This window comes from Cololabis saira, chromosome 2, assembly GCF_033807715.1.
Source record: "Cololabis saira isolate AMF1-May2022 chromosome 2, fColSai1.1, whole genome shotgun sequence".
Lineage (NCBI taxonomy): Eukaryota > Metazoa > Chordata > Actinopteri > Beloniformes > Belonidae > Cololabis > Cololabis saira.
In genome coordinates this window covers 31,761,635-31,775,280 of record NC_084588.1, presented here as the reverse complement: position 1 = coordinate 31,775,280, position 13,646 = coordinate 31,761,635, and the positions used below count along the sequence as shown (strand labels likewise).

The 13,646-nt window shown below is 38.2% G+C and overlaps 1 protein-coding gene across 3 annotated transcripts; it reads right to left on the bottom strand.

Annotated features, from left to right (window-relative positions):
* Positions 1–552: 552 nt before the first annotated feature.
* hnf4b (hepatic nuclear factor 4, beta) lies at positions 553–12,996 on the bottom strand. Of its 3 annotated transcripts, XR_009784242.1 has the most exons (11): positions 12,661–12,996; positions 11,330–11,501; positions 10,485–10,579; positions 8,842–8,948; positions 7,923–8,078; positions 7,631–7,718; positions 7,325–7,477; positions 4,772–5,011; positions 4,487–4,567; positions 4,081–4,220; positions 553–1,619 (listed from the first exon to the last, which is right to left on the bottom strand). XR_009784242.1 is itself a non-coding variant. In XM_061743347.1 (10 exons), the coding sequence occupies exons 1-10, from the start codon at positions 12,746–12,748 to the stop codon at positions 4,177–4,179; spliced, it is 1,224 nt and encodes a 407-aa protein (XP_061599331.1). In that variant the 5' UTR covers positions 12,749–12,996; the 3' UTR covers positions 3,237–4,176. The 3 variants fall into 3 exon arrangements, 2 of the variants coding, with proteins under 2 accessions (XP_061599331.1, XP_061599341.1); XM_061743347.1 differs by lacking the exon at positions 553–1,619 and having other exon boundaries at positions 3,237–4,220; XM_061743357.1 differs by lacking the exon at positions 553–1,619 and having other exon boundaries at positions 3,237–4,220; positions 12,817–12,996.
* Between the last annotated feature and the right edge of the window lie 650 nt (positions 12,997–13,646).

Genomic DNA, 13,646 nt, shown 5'->3' with positions numbered 1-13,646 from the left:
GAGTGCTGGCTGACTGAGCATGTTTCCTTTGATCTGAATGATGGGTGGTAAACTGGAAAACTACACTAGACTGATACTTTACTCATCCTGTGAGGGGAATTGTTTCATTACATGAATAAGTAGCAGTGAAAATGGAAGAATAATAAATAAAAATAGGTTATTACTATGTAATCAATAACATAAATTGTTCAGGAGATATAACATAATAATATATTTTCTTTTAACACATGCTTATATAGATGGTACAGTAGCCTAGAAAAACAATAGACGACCCTTGGTATTACAGACTTATAGAGGATCTTCAGCATCTTGCTGCACACTGAATGAGATAGATCTGAACTCCTCAGAACTGATATTGCTCAAAAACTTCAGTCTCCTTGTTCATGCCCTGGCTCTGACGTTTGACCAAAAATAAACAAAAAATAGACAGTGTTATAGATGTATAATAGTTGAAAAACAATAGCCAGTACCTCAAACACACTGACAGAATCACGCTGAGTCACTGACATTTGAGATGTGTTTATGTGCGGTATCTAGACTGTTGTCATTGGAGCAGTCCTGCAAACATTATGCTTCACATCATGTTTTCCATTTCGTGGTAGCGAGGAGCGGGATTTCATGGGGCAGTTACACTTGCACACCTGTCCAGCTCTGTTTTTGTTTCCATGTTTCATGTCTCATCTCCTCACAGTCCTCTCACTCCAACTGATGTCGAATGCATTTCATTACAAAATGAAACTATTAAGCCAGTTATTATTATTTTTTAATCCGTACGTCCACAGGTTTGGTCCACTGACTTTTACATGGGGAAGGTTTGGGACGAGAGAAAAACATGGTGAGGTCGGAAGAGGGGTTGACAATCACATCAGCTCAACTCTCTTCATTGAAAACAAAGTGATGTATTTTGGAAAAGCTACAAGTGTGAATCACCATTTTCCAACCATCCCTTCAACAGGTGAGATGATGTAGTTGTGTGTAACGGTTGACCTTCCAGAGTATTTATTGCAAGTGAGTGCGTACTGGCACGGGCTGGTTCATGGTTCTGCTGCCGTTCTGCACTGGTGCTTCACATGTTATAGTATGATGTTACCACCTGGTGGTAATAGACACGTTCAGAATATTCTGAAGAGTGGGCTCATGATAGTTGTACTGGTGTGCTGTGATGGCCTGCTGTGGAAAAGTCCAGAGTCATAGAGGAACTGCGATGTGTTAGAGTTAAACTAAGCAATAAAACTGACATATTAGCCTGTTATAATTTTTTAACCTAAAAAAAACCATGTCTTTATTTACAGTGGAGTGAGCCATTTCAGTCCACACCCTTCTTCTGCAGAGCGTGGCTCATTTGAAACTGGCGTTAACGCTTTGCCGTGTCCACTTCAGAGGTCCAAAAAACACAAACTAACACAGAACTGGGGGAGGATGGGGAGGCTCGGTTATCTGAATTTGTGATGTGACAGTGCCCCCCAAATCTGAGCCACTCACTGAATAACATCTTTTCTGACTTTGGCCTCCCAAAAACCACAAGGTTGAACCATGTTACAGTTTTAAGTTGGAAGTCGCTGCAGACGCCCACATGTGTGTTCTGAGGCGAATAAAGTTAGTTTTTCTTTCATGTCCACCTAAAAAACAAAGAAAAAAAAGAAGAAGTTAAGATTATAGTGGATAATGTCTGTGCTTTACAAGAATGATTTTTCTTTTTTTGTTGTTTTTGATGCTTTTTCCTCTTTTTGATTCAACTGGTTTCTATTGGCTCTTCTGGCTCCAGCTAACTTTCAGCTAATCAGAGCTCTTTCTACGTGCTGTTATCTCCAAGAAATACACATCACTTTTTTGGATGAGTGAATGAAAGCCCACCTTCATTGTTTGAACATCTTAAACCCTTCACACTGCTTTGGGAGAGTTTGATGCAGATGGATATCTACTTGCTATCATAAATCATCCCTAATAGTTGTTGCCCTTCTGTTTACACACAACTTGTTTTCCGTTGTAACTAAGTCCAAATACACATGGTACTGACGTCAAACTCGAATATGTTGTAAATCAGAAAAATGTTTTTTACATCAGGCTTTTTGCATCATGTGCTGCCACCTGGGGGCATGTCAAATGTGCTGGCCCTCATGCCGTTCTTCCATCCTAAAATCTGTCCTTTTCAAGTGTCTGGGCAAACAGGAAGTGTGAAAACATCCCGAACCTAAACTGTTGGAATTTCCTCTTGAACATCTCTGGTGTTCATGTGTGAGAATGAATTTGTATTATCGAGTAAAATGCTCTTATTCTTTCATTTCTGAGTTATGGTTTACCTTCAGGAAGAAAAGAGCTGTAAAATCCTGTTAAGTAGACCTCACACATCCCATTTACAAAAAAAAAAACATTAACAGAAAACACATTCAGCTCACTTCAAAGTACCATTCAACCAGTGAATGCAATTCCATCGTTTTTTTTAACTGATTTTTATTAATTTATTTGAGATGCGTAGAATCTCTGAATTTAATTTTATATCATTGTAACACAAAATCAGAAAACACACAAAGAATGAAACACTGAAACAGATGCTTTAAGTTGTGTATGCTGAAAAGTTAACATAAAACACGTGCGAGGAAATATGTTTCAAAAGTTTGGATACTTGGATTCATTCGATCTGTTGTGCGTTGTCCTCCAAAGTATACCAGTGATTAAAAAAGTATGCCTTTCTTCATTTATCTCCATTAGGAGATTTTTGGCTGATGTGCTATATTACGTTATTGTACCAAGAGAGTCTGCATGTAGTGGACTCTGTCAGGAGGACAAATGTACATTTTCTGAGCCGGTCTAATCTCTGTGGAGGAGTCATATTTTCTTATTTCTGTTATGACCCTGCCTTACACAGTCTTATGTGATGATATAATTATTCACAATATCTCTTTCACCATCAGGGATTCATCCAGTGGTGGGGCGGAAGCTTAATGACATCTGAACCTGTTTCAAACAGAAAAGGATCACACAACTATTTTACTGACCTGATTCTTGTGATGCACTGAAACTGTCGAATAAACAACTTGTATATTGTTAGACTGTAACCAGTGTTGTGTGATAGCTGATTTTTCAATGAAGAAAAATAATATAGATTTTATTTCTACATTTTATAACAATTCAGCTTTTGCGATATGAAATCAATCATATTCTGATCACCAACATCATGGATTAAATCTTATCTTAAAACTTATTTTTACTCACTAGCATTTAACATCCCATGATTGTTTTATTTTATTTATGTGTTTTATGTTGTACGTTGTCCTTTTTTGTTTTTATTTCCCCACTTTGTTCAGCTGTTGTTGTGTTCAAAGTGCTTTATAAATAAACTTGAACTTGATTTACCTCACCTGCATGTGCCCTCCCATCTCCCCACCTGATTCCCATCTGCATCATCAGTCACCCTTCATAAACTGGATCAGATCCTCTGATTCGTCAGTTTGCCCTAGTGTGTTTCTCCTAAGCTTTCCCGCATGCCGGTCTTCCTGTTGGCCTGCCTGTATCCTGATCCTTGCCTTGTTTTCCTGGTTTGAAGCGCTGGTCTCTCCCCTTTGGATTTGGTTTTTGACCCCGGATAGTTTTCTCTGACTCACTGGACTATACTGCTGTCTCTCATCTCTTGCTTTTGGGTTCCCTACGCTCTGAGCCGTTAACATCCTGGCATGGAGTTACATAGATGAATAGTGGTAGTTCTGTATCTCGTGGTCTGTATGATCTTTTCTTTTTTTACCTTAAGCCTCCTTGTAATGACGTGAACCTGTCAAGTTAATTGTTAGTGTCTCCATGGCAGGGACATCTTGACCAAATGGAGTTTTGACTCTCATGAGCAATATGTTTCAAAGCACCGCTTTAGTTCCCTCTGCTGGCAATTATTGGGCCCTGCATTTCTGATCACGCCAGAAACGTTATCAATGAGTTTAGAATGAGCTATTTGCATATTTTGATAGCGTTCTTTTCCTATTTCCAAATATAAACAGGTAAATATGCATATGATTATATACAGAGGCATCTCTATATGTTGCTGTGTGTTTATGTTGGGTTGTGTGCTGTCTCCATCTCATTAGCCTTTACTCCTTAGTTGGATTGTTGCTTCTTGAGGTATTTGCAGAAGACATCCACCGCAGGTATGTCCTGGGTACACTGGCAGCTTCTCCATGTCTGTACACCTCAGTGCTCGTCTGCGTGGACAGCAGGAAGGTTACTTGTAAGACCTGTGTGAGATAGATAAACATCAGCCTTGGCATTTAAATGTCTGAGGTTCTGTATATATGACTTAATCTAATTTTAGTAACAGATGTAAGGTGACCACTATCAAATTTATAATGTAATGCTTGAACTGTGGATTTGATGAGCCTAAAATGTAGAATAAAGCTATCTACTCAGTGAAAAGTAAATCAGAATCTGAACGATGTAACATTTTTATTTAGCGTGATACAAGTTCAGAATTGCTCTGATAAGTTAGATTGTGTATGTTTACTTGTCAAATCTTGTGAGGGCGCAGAAGGGACATTAGTAGGTGATGTTAGGTCATTTTGCTGATCCTGAGTCAGGTTGTTGCCTATAAAGGAAGAAAAGATATGAGAGTGGTAAAGTCAACTGAACATATAGCTAGTGTAGTGATACTAGTGGACATCATTAGTACCTGCACATTGTCCTATAAATAAATAAATAAATAAATAAATAAATTGTCCAGTGTTCAGATATCACCACATGTGGAAAGTGTAGATTTGCTCTAAATAAATGTTGCTGCAGCTACTCAGACCTGCTTTAGCTCCCTCCCCCAGCAGCATCTCCTGGAGCAGGCTGTCCAGTCTGGCCTCACCCAGCAGCTGCACCAGATGGAGAGTCTCCACCATCTGCCAGGCGACACTCTGCAGAGGAGGGAGAATGAGCAGAAGTTCCCCAAACCTTCCTCGCTGCTCACAGCTGGCTTCTTCAAGCAGAAGGTGGGCCTGGAGACGCAAATGGCGCGTCCCTTGGGGATTCTGTAGCCCTGGACAGTCTGCAAGACAAATGTGAGATGATTACATTTATGCATAAAAATAGGGAATTATGAAATTGGGAATGCTGAAATTGAAAGTGAATAAAAGTGATGCACCAATCAGTTAACAGCAAGTGAAATACCATTTTAACATTGTCCATGTAGATAAGCTTAGCAAGATAAGAATAAAAAACGATTGTTAAAGTCACTTTACGTAGCAAAACCACTCCCGACCACATGGGAGCACATAGATCTTATATTGAAAAAAAGAGCCACTGACATAAATATTGAGTGGGATATATGGCTCCTCTTGTAATACCACTTTGTTTTACTACTTTGTGCACTTTGTTGTTGTTTGTACATAGACCGTGTAAGTACTGGACAAACAACTCATAGGTTTTCTGAAGAGTGCTTTTGAAGCCTCTTTTTCTTTGTACTAGGCCTAGGAAGCACCTGGAACAGGCCCACCTTATGTCAATCAAAGTTAGCCATTTTAGCTTGGTTGACTAAGCTTACATTATCTTTTGATGCAAATAATATTGTTTTTATCAGATACAGTCAAATATTATAATTCAAAGTGTTATTACTGGAAAACATCCAAAATAATCAATGCCAGAGCTGAAACAGGGAATAGCAGAGGTCAGCCGGGACCTCAGTATCTCAACTCACTGCTTGCGGTATGTCCAGCCACTGCTATTTGCATTGTTGCATGACATACTCCAGGTTCAAGTGGATTTCTGCTTGGAAATGTCATTTCAATAGCAAATTTAAAAAAAGACCACTGCATTTACCCGAAGCTGGCTTATCTCAAGCTGCCTGCTGCTTAGCTGAGCTTTGTCCATGGATTTTTCCAGGCCAGCACACACACAGTCACGGTGGTGTGTTGGTAAAAATAACAGCACAACAAAAATTTTCTCTTTAAAATATGAAGGACTGTGCGGTGTTAAGTGTTTATTTGCAGCTCAGAGTCTATGCTTTGAAGTCGGAAAAGTTAGACAGTTGGCCATTACCTGTGGTGACCACCAGTCAAAGGTCGATGGCCTTAATTACATATTAATTCATTCCTTTATATATAAATATTTGTATTTACTGATGTGGTATAAAAAATATTATCCCTGTTCAGTTGTAATGGATGTAAATTATTACTGTTGCAAAGTTGGAGGGTTTAACATGATATTGAAGCCAGCTCCCAGTGGTCAGTTGGTGCACGACGATTTTTCTTTTTTCCTGATTGGCCTTAAACCAGAAATTGGAATGTTAGTGGTGGTATTATCATATAAAATGACTTTAAATAACAACTGAGAACTGAACCAAGTTAATAAGAATAGGCATGATTCTTTTTAATGAAAAAAATCGTTTTCATAAAAAAATCCTGAAATATCCAATTCCCGCGTTCAGACATTTCTCTTGGTACTTAGTTAAAGCACCATTGGAAATAATGATAGCCTGAAATTGTCTTGGGGATGAGTCCAAAGGCTTTGCACACCTTTTCCTTACAGGGTTCTCTCCTTCCAGTTGTCAGAAATGTTCAGTTTGTATCTCTGCTGTTCAGTCACTAATAATACAGCTTTAAAATGCACTCTGAAATGCTTCCTTCTCAAACTGACTAAACATGATCACTGTTTAGTGTATTTCTTAACTGTACTTGGAAGTACTACCTTGTAAAAGGCAGATACTTTATTTGAATTCATTTAAATGTTCTTTGGCCTTATTCATCTAACTTAAGTAACTCTAAATCGCCTATTCGGGAGAGAAATTGTGCAACTTTGAGCAAGCCACTATTGTGAGCAGTCAGAAAATATGTCCCAGAGACTAACCATCATTCTCCGAACAAATCTATGCATCATAATTTGGTTTTAAGCTTCATATAGAGGCTACTGAAGCATTTTCAAACAAAGGTTCCGTGATATTTTAAAGCCTAAGTCAGGAAGGCAGATTTGCTGGGCAGATTTGGAAAGGTGTGGCTGTTTAGTCCTCAGTCTTTGGTCCTTCAGCCTGGCTCTACTGCAAATCCCTCAGGTTAACCGAGTCATTGAATTCAGCAGCCAACTGGGCCCGACTGCCAAGAGCATCAACACATTTGAACAATTTTAGTAAATCTCCTCTGAAATTTACGTCGGCTGAAGTCCAGATGAAAAATTGTCAAGACAGTGAATGGATCCCAGAGAGAAGTGGCAAAAAAAAAAAAAAAAAAAAAAAAATATATATATATATATATATATATATATATATATATATATATATATATATTATTCTGGTGCAAAAGATAAGGGAAAATAGCAGAACAAAAAATATAATTTTAAACCCAACCTCTTATGGATTCATTGGACTGACCTGGGGCAAAGAAAACAATGGCTCTCAGGCAAGCAAACTCTTTATCTGTGATGTCCAGTTCTCTGAGAGGTTTGACCAGCTCCTCGTGGATTCTGAAAGCAACTCTGGACACCTCTACCTCTGCCCCCCTCAGTGGGATCACAAAGTCGTTGCCTGCTCAGACACGAACAGATCCATTTATATGCAAGAAAAGTGAGACGTATAGTAAATATATGCTGTACTTGGAGGTAAATTTCCCCTTGAGGACTGAAATGAACAATAAAATAATAATAATCAAAAAAGCAACAAGCAGTTTTTCTGTCCTACCTAGAAGGATTAAATTGTTGAAGGGTATGGAGCGTATTGCTGCCCCAAGAATAAGATGTTCTGCAGAATGGGTTCGTAGCAGTGTTACCTGCAAGCAGACATATGCAGGCTTCATACCAATTTTAACTGCTGCAGACAAAGTTGTCATCCAAAGCATCAACCAGAACTATCAAATGCAAATACTCATGAAAGAGTAGGTAAAAAGTCAACTATTGCCACTTAATTCTGCATGGAAAGGTGTACACTAGCTCTTGGTGTGAAAGGTCTATGAGATGCTCCTTCTCCTTTGTACCCTGTCATCTATTGGGAGGCTACAAAACTCGGGGATGTTCTTTGCCCATTCCACCAGCAGGAGGAGTTGCTGCTTCATGGATTCAAACACGTCACCCACACTGGCCGTCTTCTTCATGCTGATGTCAGGACTCTGAAGGGAGAGCAGCACTGGAGACTGGGAGCAGGAAAGTATAACGTGAGTTCAGGTGATGTGGCTGTGTGGATATTAAATATATTCACGATTGTTTTCAGCATATATGCCCTGAAAGAGGTAACGATATTGGATATACTTAAAAAGTAAAGGTTGATGGTAACAAAACATTTACTCACACTGTGAAAACTGTAATCTGTTGTTGATTACATTAACCGAAGTTTAATTAAGTTGTATTTTACAGATTGAAAATGAACTCTTCTTTTCAACTCTTTAGAGGCCATTGTAGTTCCTCTACATGTTTGTAAAAAGAGAGTGATTCAGTTGTTGATATTATGAAACAAATCTAAAATCAGTGACTTAATAAACATAGAACATATAAGTCTAGATAAATCTACTCTTTCATTGTGAATGGAAGTTTGGATGACAGTCATCCAACTTAAGTCATACAGCTTATTTCTGCACATTCCTTTAACATGCAAAAGCATATATCTGGTTGTTATTATGTATTTGAAGGCAGCAGAGTTCAATGCCAGACCTAGTGGTGCAACAAATGGGCCATAATTAGATGAGGTCCTTCTGCAATTTTGTCCTTTACTTCAATTAGGAGTAACTGAATCCAACCCACAGTGAGTCTGTTTAAAATGTAATGTAAGTTCTTTTCATCTCTGACCTTCATCTCAGTGACTTCCAGAAACAGAGAAGGGATCAGTTGGTGGTCACATATGAGAAAAGTGTCAGTATCTGTCACACAGCTGTGGATGTGAGATCTTAAGCAGCGTGTTACCTGTTGCACGCTGGCCTCTGCTTGCAGCAGCACACTGATGGACAGAGTGCCCACTGTTTGTCCCTTGGCTCTGTGATAGTTCATGCAATTTCTCTCATTCTGAACAGCTGGAGAATAAAAAGAGGAAAGACCCATCAGGCAATGTTTTTTGGCTTCTCTGTGAGCCAGAAACATTGCCCCCCACTGTAAACACATTGTTAAAGAAAACTCGAAGTCCCTCTCTCCCCCTGTGTAATGAAGTCACTGTTCACTACAAATGTTGCCTACTTAGGAAATGAAGCAGAATTAGATACATTACTCTCCCAAAGGTTCTCTGAGGCTTTATTATATTTGCTTACTCAAGTCTGTTTGCAGCAGGATGTAAAAAAGTGAAGTGGTGTAAAATGTCACGGTGATTCATGCTTAATTAATGGAAGAGTTGATGTAAGGTGATATGAGTGGGGAGAATAGTACAAGTAAATCTAGTGAAACATTACATTTTCCTCTAGCTTTGTAGCTACTGTGGCAAAAAGAAAAAAATAATGATGTAAATAAATCTGCTTTTTTTATGAGTTTTATCCTTAAAAACATTTAGTGCGGACAAAGAAAAAAGAAGAACTGTTCTTATGCAACATTTCAAACAGACACACTACGACTACATTTTGGAAGGTAGTGTTTTAATCAAGTCATGTAGACTGATCTCTATTCTCTCATTTGAAAACAGATTTTTTCAGTTTGCCACTGGCAGACGTGTGGATGCTTGCTGGTGCAGATTATGTTTTGTAGAGGAGATGTCATAACATATTGATGACTTATCTGCCAGACTCATTATGAACAGCAGGCTGGATGGCCTCTGACTGATTTTGTGTGGTTCTACAAAGTCAAACATCACGACCAAGTGTCAAAGTAATCATTTACAAGACACTTCGACGAAAGCGAGCGCATTAATCAAAGAACATGTAGAGGAGGGAAAGTAGTTGCCAGGTCCCTCTGTGCTTTTCTCACACGCTCTTGCATGACAATGTTCAGGATGAATCTCTTCCGGATCATCATTTAAGGACAGATTTGGAGTAAACAATTACAGAGTGCCCGGAGGTCAAGCATAAAACGACAGAATGTTGGAGTCTAGTGAAATGCTTTACTTATTTGTCTCTGCCACAGCTGTACTCCAGACTTAATTTGCAAGTAATATTACAGCATGTTATGGAAATCAGGCTAATTAGTGAGGTAAAGATTTAAATGTGTACCCCTGGCCTTCACTTCAGAGGGTTGGGAGTAACATCCTTTCAGGAAAAAAAAAGAATATGCAGAGCAAATATTTGCTCATGGTCAGGCATGTTAATTATTCATGTATTGGAGACGAGACTTGGCTGATTGCATCTCTCTCTGCCTGCTATCTGTGGCAGTCAGAAAAAGATAAGGACAATGATATGCACAGCATACATACACACACACATCTGAATGCTGACATGCTCATTCTGTTCCTCAAAAAAATAGGTATTTTTTGAGTCACTCCTTTGTCTTCTTCCTTAAAATGAACATGACATGTTTTGGACAAAGATGCTTGAAACCTTTATGCAGGTTGCTTTGGTTTATTTACACTTTGTGAGCCAAACACAGAATGCAACTTATATAAAATTTCAAAAAAATGATTTTGTTCTGACCTTCCTTTCTCATTCCAGCTTTTAAACATTTCCGTAGTCTGCAGTAACGACACTGATTCCTTTTGTCTTTGTCCACGACACATCTCTTGTTGAACCTGAAAAATGTAGATTTTGCATGAACACTGATGCACATATTGTAAAATCTTTTTAGAAAAATAGTGGTATTATTTAGCAAAGATGGGGAGGGGGCTTGAGACATGTGGTATACTTTTGTTTATCTAGCTTAGCCTCTTTTTTTTGTTATACATTTTTGGTAATGCATTTCTGAAGGTCCAGTATGTATAATACAATGACATCTAGTGTCTAAAATTTTGAATTGCAACAAAATGAAACCCCTACTTTAACACCTCTGTCATTTAGACATTCAATAAAACTACAGGGGTACAAAGACTGGCATTTAATGAAAATTCAGTAATAATGTCATATTGCATTTCTACCTTTTAATCACTTAGATAATATACAATGGAAATTTGATATTCAGATTTTATGCTGTCAGACGGTGGATGGCGGCTTGTCAGACATCACTAATTTTGCTCTGGAGAGGGAGAAGGCTTCACGCAATTTATACTACAATAATCAGAGTTTTATGTGTGAAATGAATAGGTGTCACACATGGCGTGTTGTTGGGATTTGGAACAGACACTTCTAAAGGCAGGCTCAGATGTGGCACAAACTGTCGCATCAGCTCTTTCCACCAACTGTAATTGTTAAAAGATCTAAGATTCTACTATAAAATGTGTTGGTTTTTTTTAAATTATAAAATGTTGTGGGATTCTGAGATATTAAAAGGAATGCATGTTGAATAAAAAAATGAGGTTTGGCAGAGGAACTTTGATGAAACTTACCTACAGCTGTACATGTGATTGTTGCGGATGCTCCTCCTGAAGAAGCCTTTACAACCATCACAGCTGGACGCACCGTAGTGTTTACCTGTGGCTCTGTCTGCACAGATGAAACACTGATTCCTGTCTTCATGAGTTTGTGGCACTGATGAAGCGTATGCTGACACTGGTGCATCTGCAAATTGTTTGTGTACACATATGTATATATATATATATATATATATATATATATATATATATATATATATATATATATATGGACATATATATGTGGAGAAGATTTCAGTTAAAGTACAATAAATAGTGAGTCCCTCAACTAAAGTTTGACTTTGCCCTGGAATTGTCTACAACGTCCTGATAACATCAGCTTTGTTAAAAGCAGAGGCCATGACAGAGATTATCACTCAGGAGGCATTTCATCAATAAAGCTCACCGAGAATCTTCTTCCACTCTGGTAAAGACACATGCTTTGCAAGGGCACAGTTTCAGAACATTGAAATCAACTGGGCACTGTTTCGCAGATCTGTCAGGTACAGTGTGATAATAATAAAAAGCAGGGTTATGCAGTTGGTAGACTTATCCCAGCTCCATGTGAATGCCAAGGGCCTCCGAGGAGCTCTGCTAGTTATTACTCAGGAGGAAGAGGAAATTCCCCATTTAATTAAAGCTGTTAGAGGTCAGTGGCGAACCAAAGTCCACTACTCTCCTCTGGCTAATTTTACACTGGCAACTCAGTCTCCTCCATGTTACCCTAAACTGCATCTTGCCAATGTTTGATTGCTGCTGTAGAGACTGTACAGACCCCAGGCAATAATGTCTGCAAATTGCACACTTCGTTTAGGCAGATGAAGCAGCTGGGGATTACAATTTAACAAGGAAAATGCTTTCTGTGGTCAAAGATCAGTTAGATTGAATTAAGAGATTAGAATACGTTTGCCTCGCAGTTATTTCGATCTGAAGAGCAGCCTGGTGGTAAAGCTTCTTCATTTAAACTAGTAGAAAAAGGGCCTGATTCAGCTCAACAGAGGCCTAATTAGAATAATGAAAGATGGTTAGATTATGGAGGAAATTTGGAATGGAATCTGATATTGACCTGAAATGATAAGTAGAAGTCCAGAAAATTTAATTTTTTAACATTTTTGATAATTAGACATTGCCTCCATCCAGCTTCTCCATTTTGCTACATAAATATTTTTTGCTAAGTGGTTATATATATCTAATATTCAGAACATTTGAATGTGGTTAGCGTTGTTTTTATTAAGTTATTGTTTTAAATTGTGAACATTCAAGAGGCCTATGCTTTTAAACCAGAGTAATTCAAATGTTAGTCATACCTGCTCTGTTTGTCTGCAGTGGTATCGGCATTGAGTTGTTTAAATATTCAGTGTCTGTTGCAAAAAGGCCGGTCCCAGTAAGCTTCATAGTTCTGACAAGGCTCTGCTTAGACACGTTTTAAGGCTGCTTCAGCTGTAAAACTCCAGCAACATCACCTGGCAGATCAGGCATTCAGCTCAGTCCTTCTTTGTCACAAATCTCCAACATGTGAGCTCAGTCTCCTTCCTTCCACTCAGTGTTTTAGTTTTCCTCTCCTCTTAATCCTCTTTAAAGTGTGGCTTCTAAAGTTTTTGCGGTATTGAAAAGCTTCTTCTGTTATGGCCAACTTACATTGACCTCTATGGACTTATGTTTGGTCCACTGTTTACTTTATTTCTTAAAGGTAAAGGCTTTAAAGGGGAAAGTTCAGAGGCAGATAAATAAGAGGAACTGCAGGGACACCAAATAGTGATAAAATAAAATCTCTCAATGCAATGACACGTTAGTCTACACCGGACACCTTTTACTCTTTGATTTTAGTGTTTGATGGGGTTGTTTTAGAGGCATTTTAGTTCCATGTATAAACATATAAGGATTATTTATTTAATTATTTTCTGTTAAATCTTTAGTGAGTCATCCAAAATGTAATCACGACCTAGACATCTGGTCTGCACCTGGAAATGAAAATTCACATGGAAATCTTGAGGATGGTTGTGTTTATATGTTTTCATGATGAGAGACTAGATTTTGTGACAGTTAAAGAAATAATATTTTCAAATATCAGATTTATGTCATCAGTTTTCACATCCAATGATGTAAATACAAGAATTCACTTGTAAAAACATTTCTAATTCAATTTCTAATTCATTGAAATGACTCACTCTGTATGATTTCACATACAAGAGCAACATGTATAGATATCGCGTTTGGGATTAGAGGCGTGTAATTCAGAGCAGGAACTGAATGGAATCCTAAAACAGCTAAAAAGAGGGATAAAGGTGAGTAT

What these genes read in the sequence shown, in the direction of transcription:
- hnf4b (XM_061743347.1), bottom strand. Translation starts at nt 12,748, where the DNA reads ATGAAGCTTACTGGGACCGGCCTTTTTGCAACAGACACTGAATATTTA. An exon ending in CATTGTTTTCTTTGCCCCAG is followed by an intron (nt 5,012 to 7,324) that starts GTCAGTCCAATG and finishes TTTGTCTTGCAG; the next exon opens with ACTGTCCAGGGCTACAGAAT. An exon ending in GCCCTCACAAGATTTGACAA is followed by an intron (nt 4,221 to 4,486) that starts GTAAACATACAC and finishes TATCTCACACAG; the next exon opens with GTCTTACAAGTAACCTTCCT.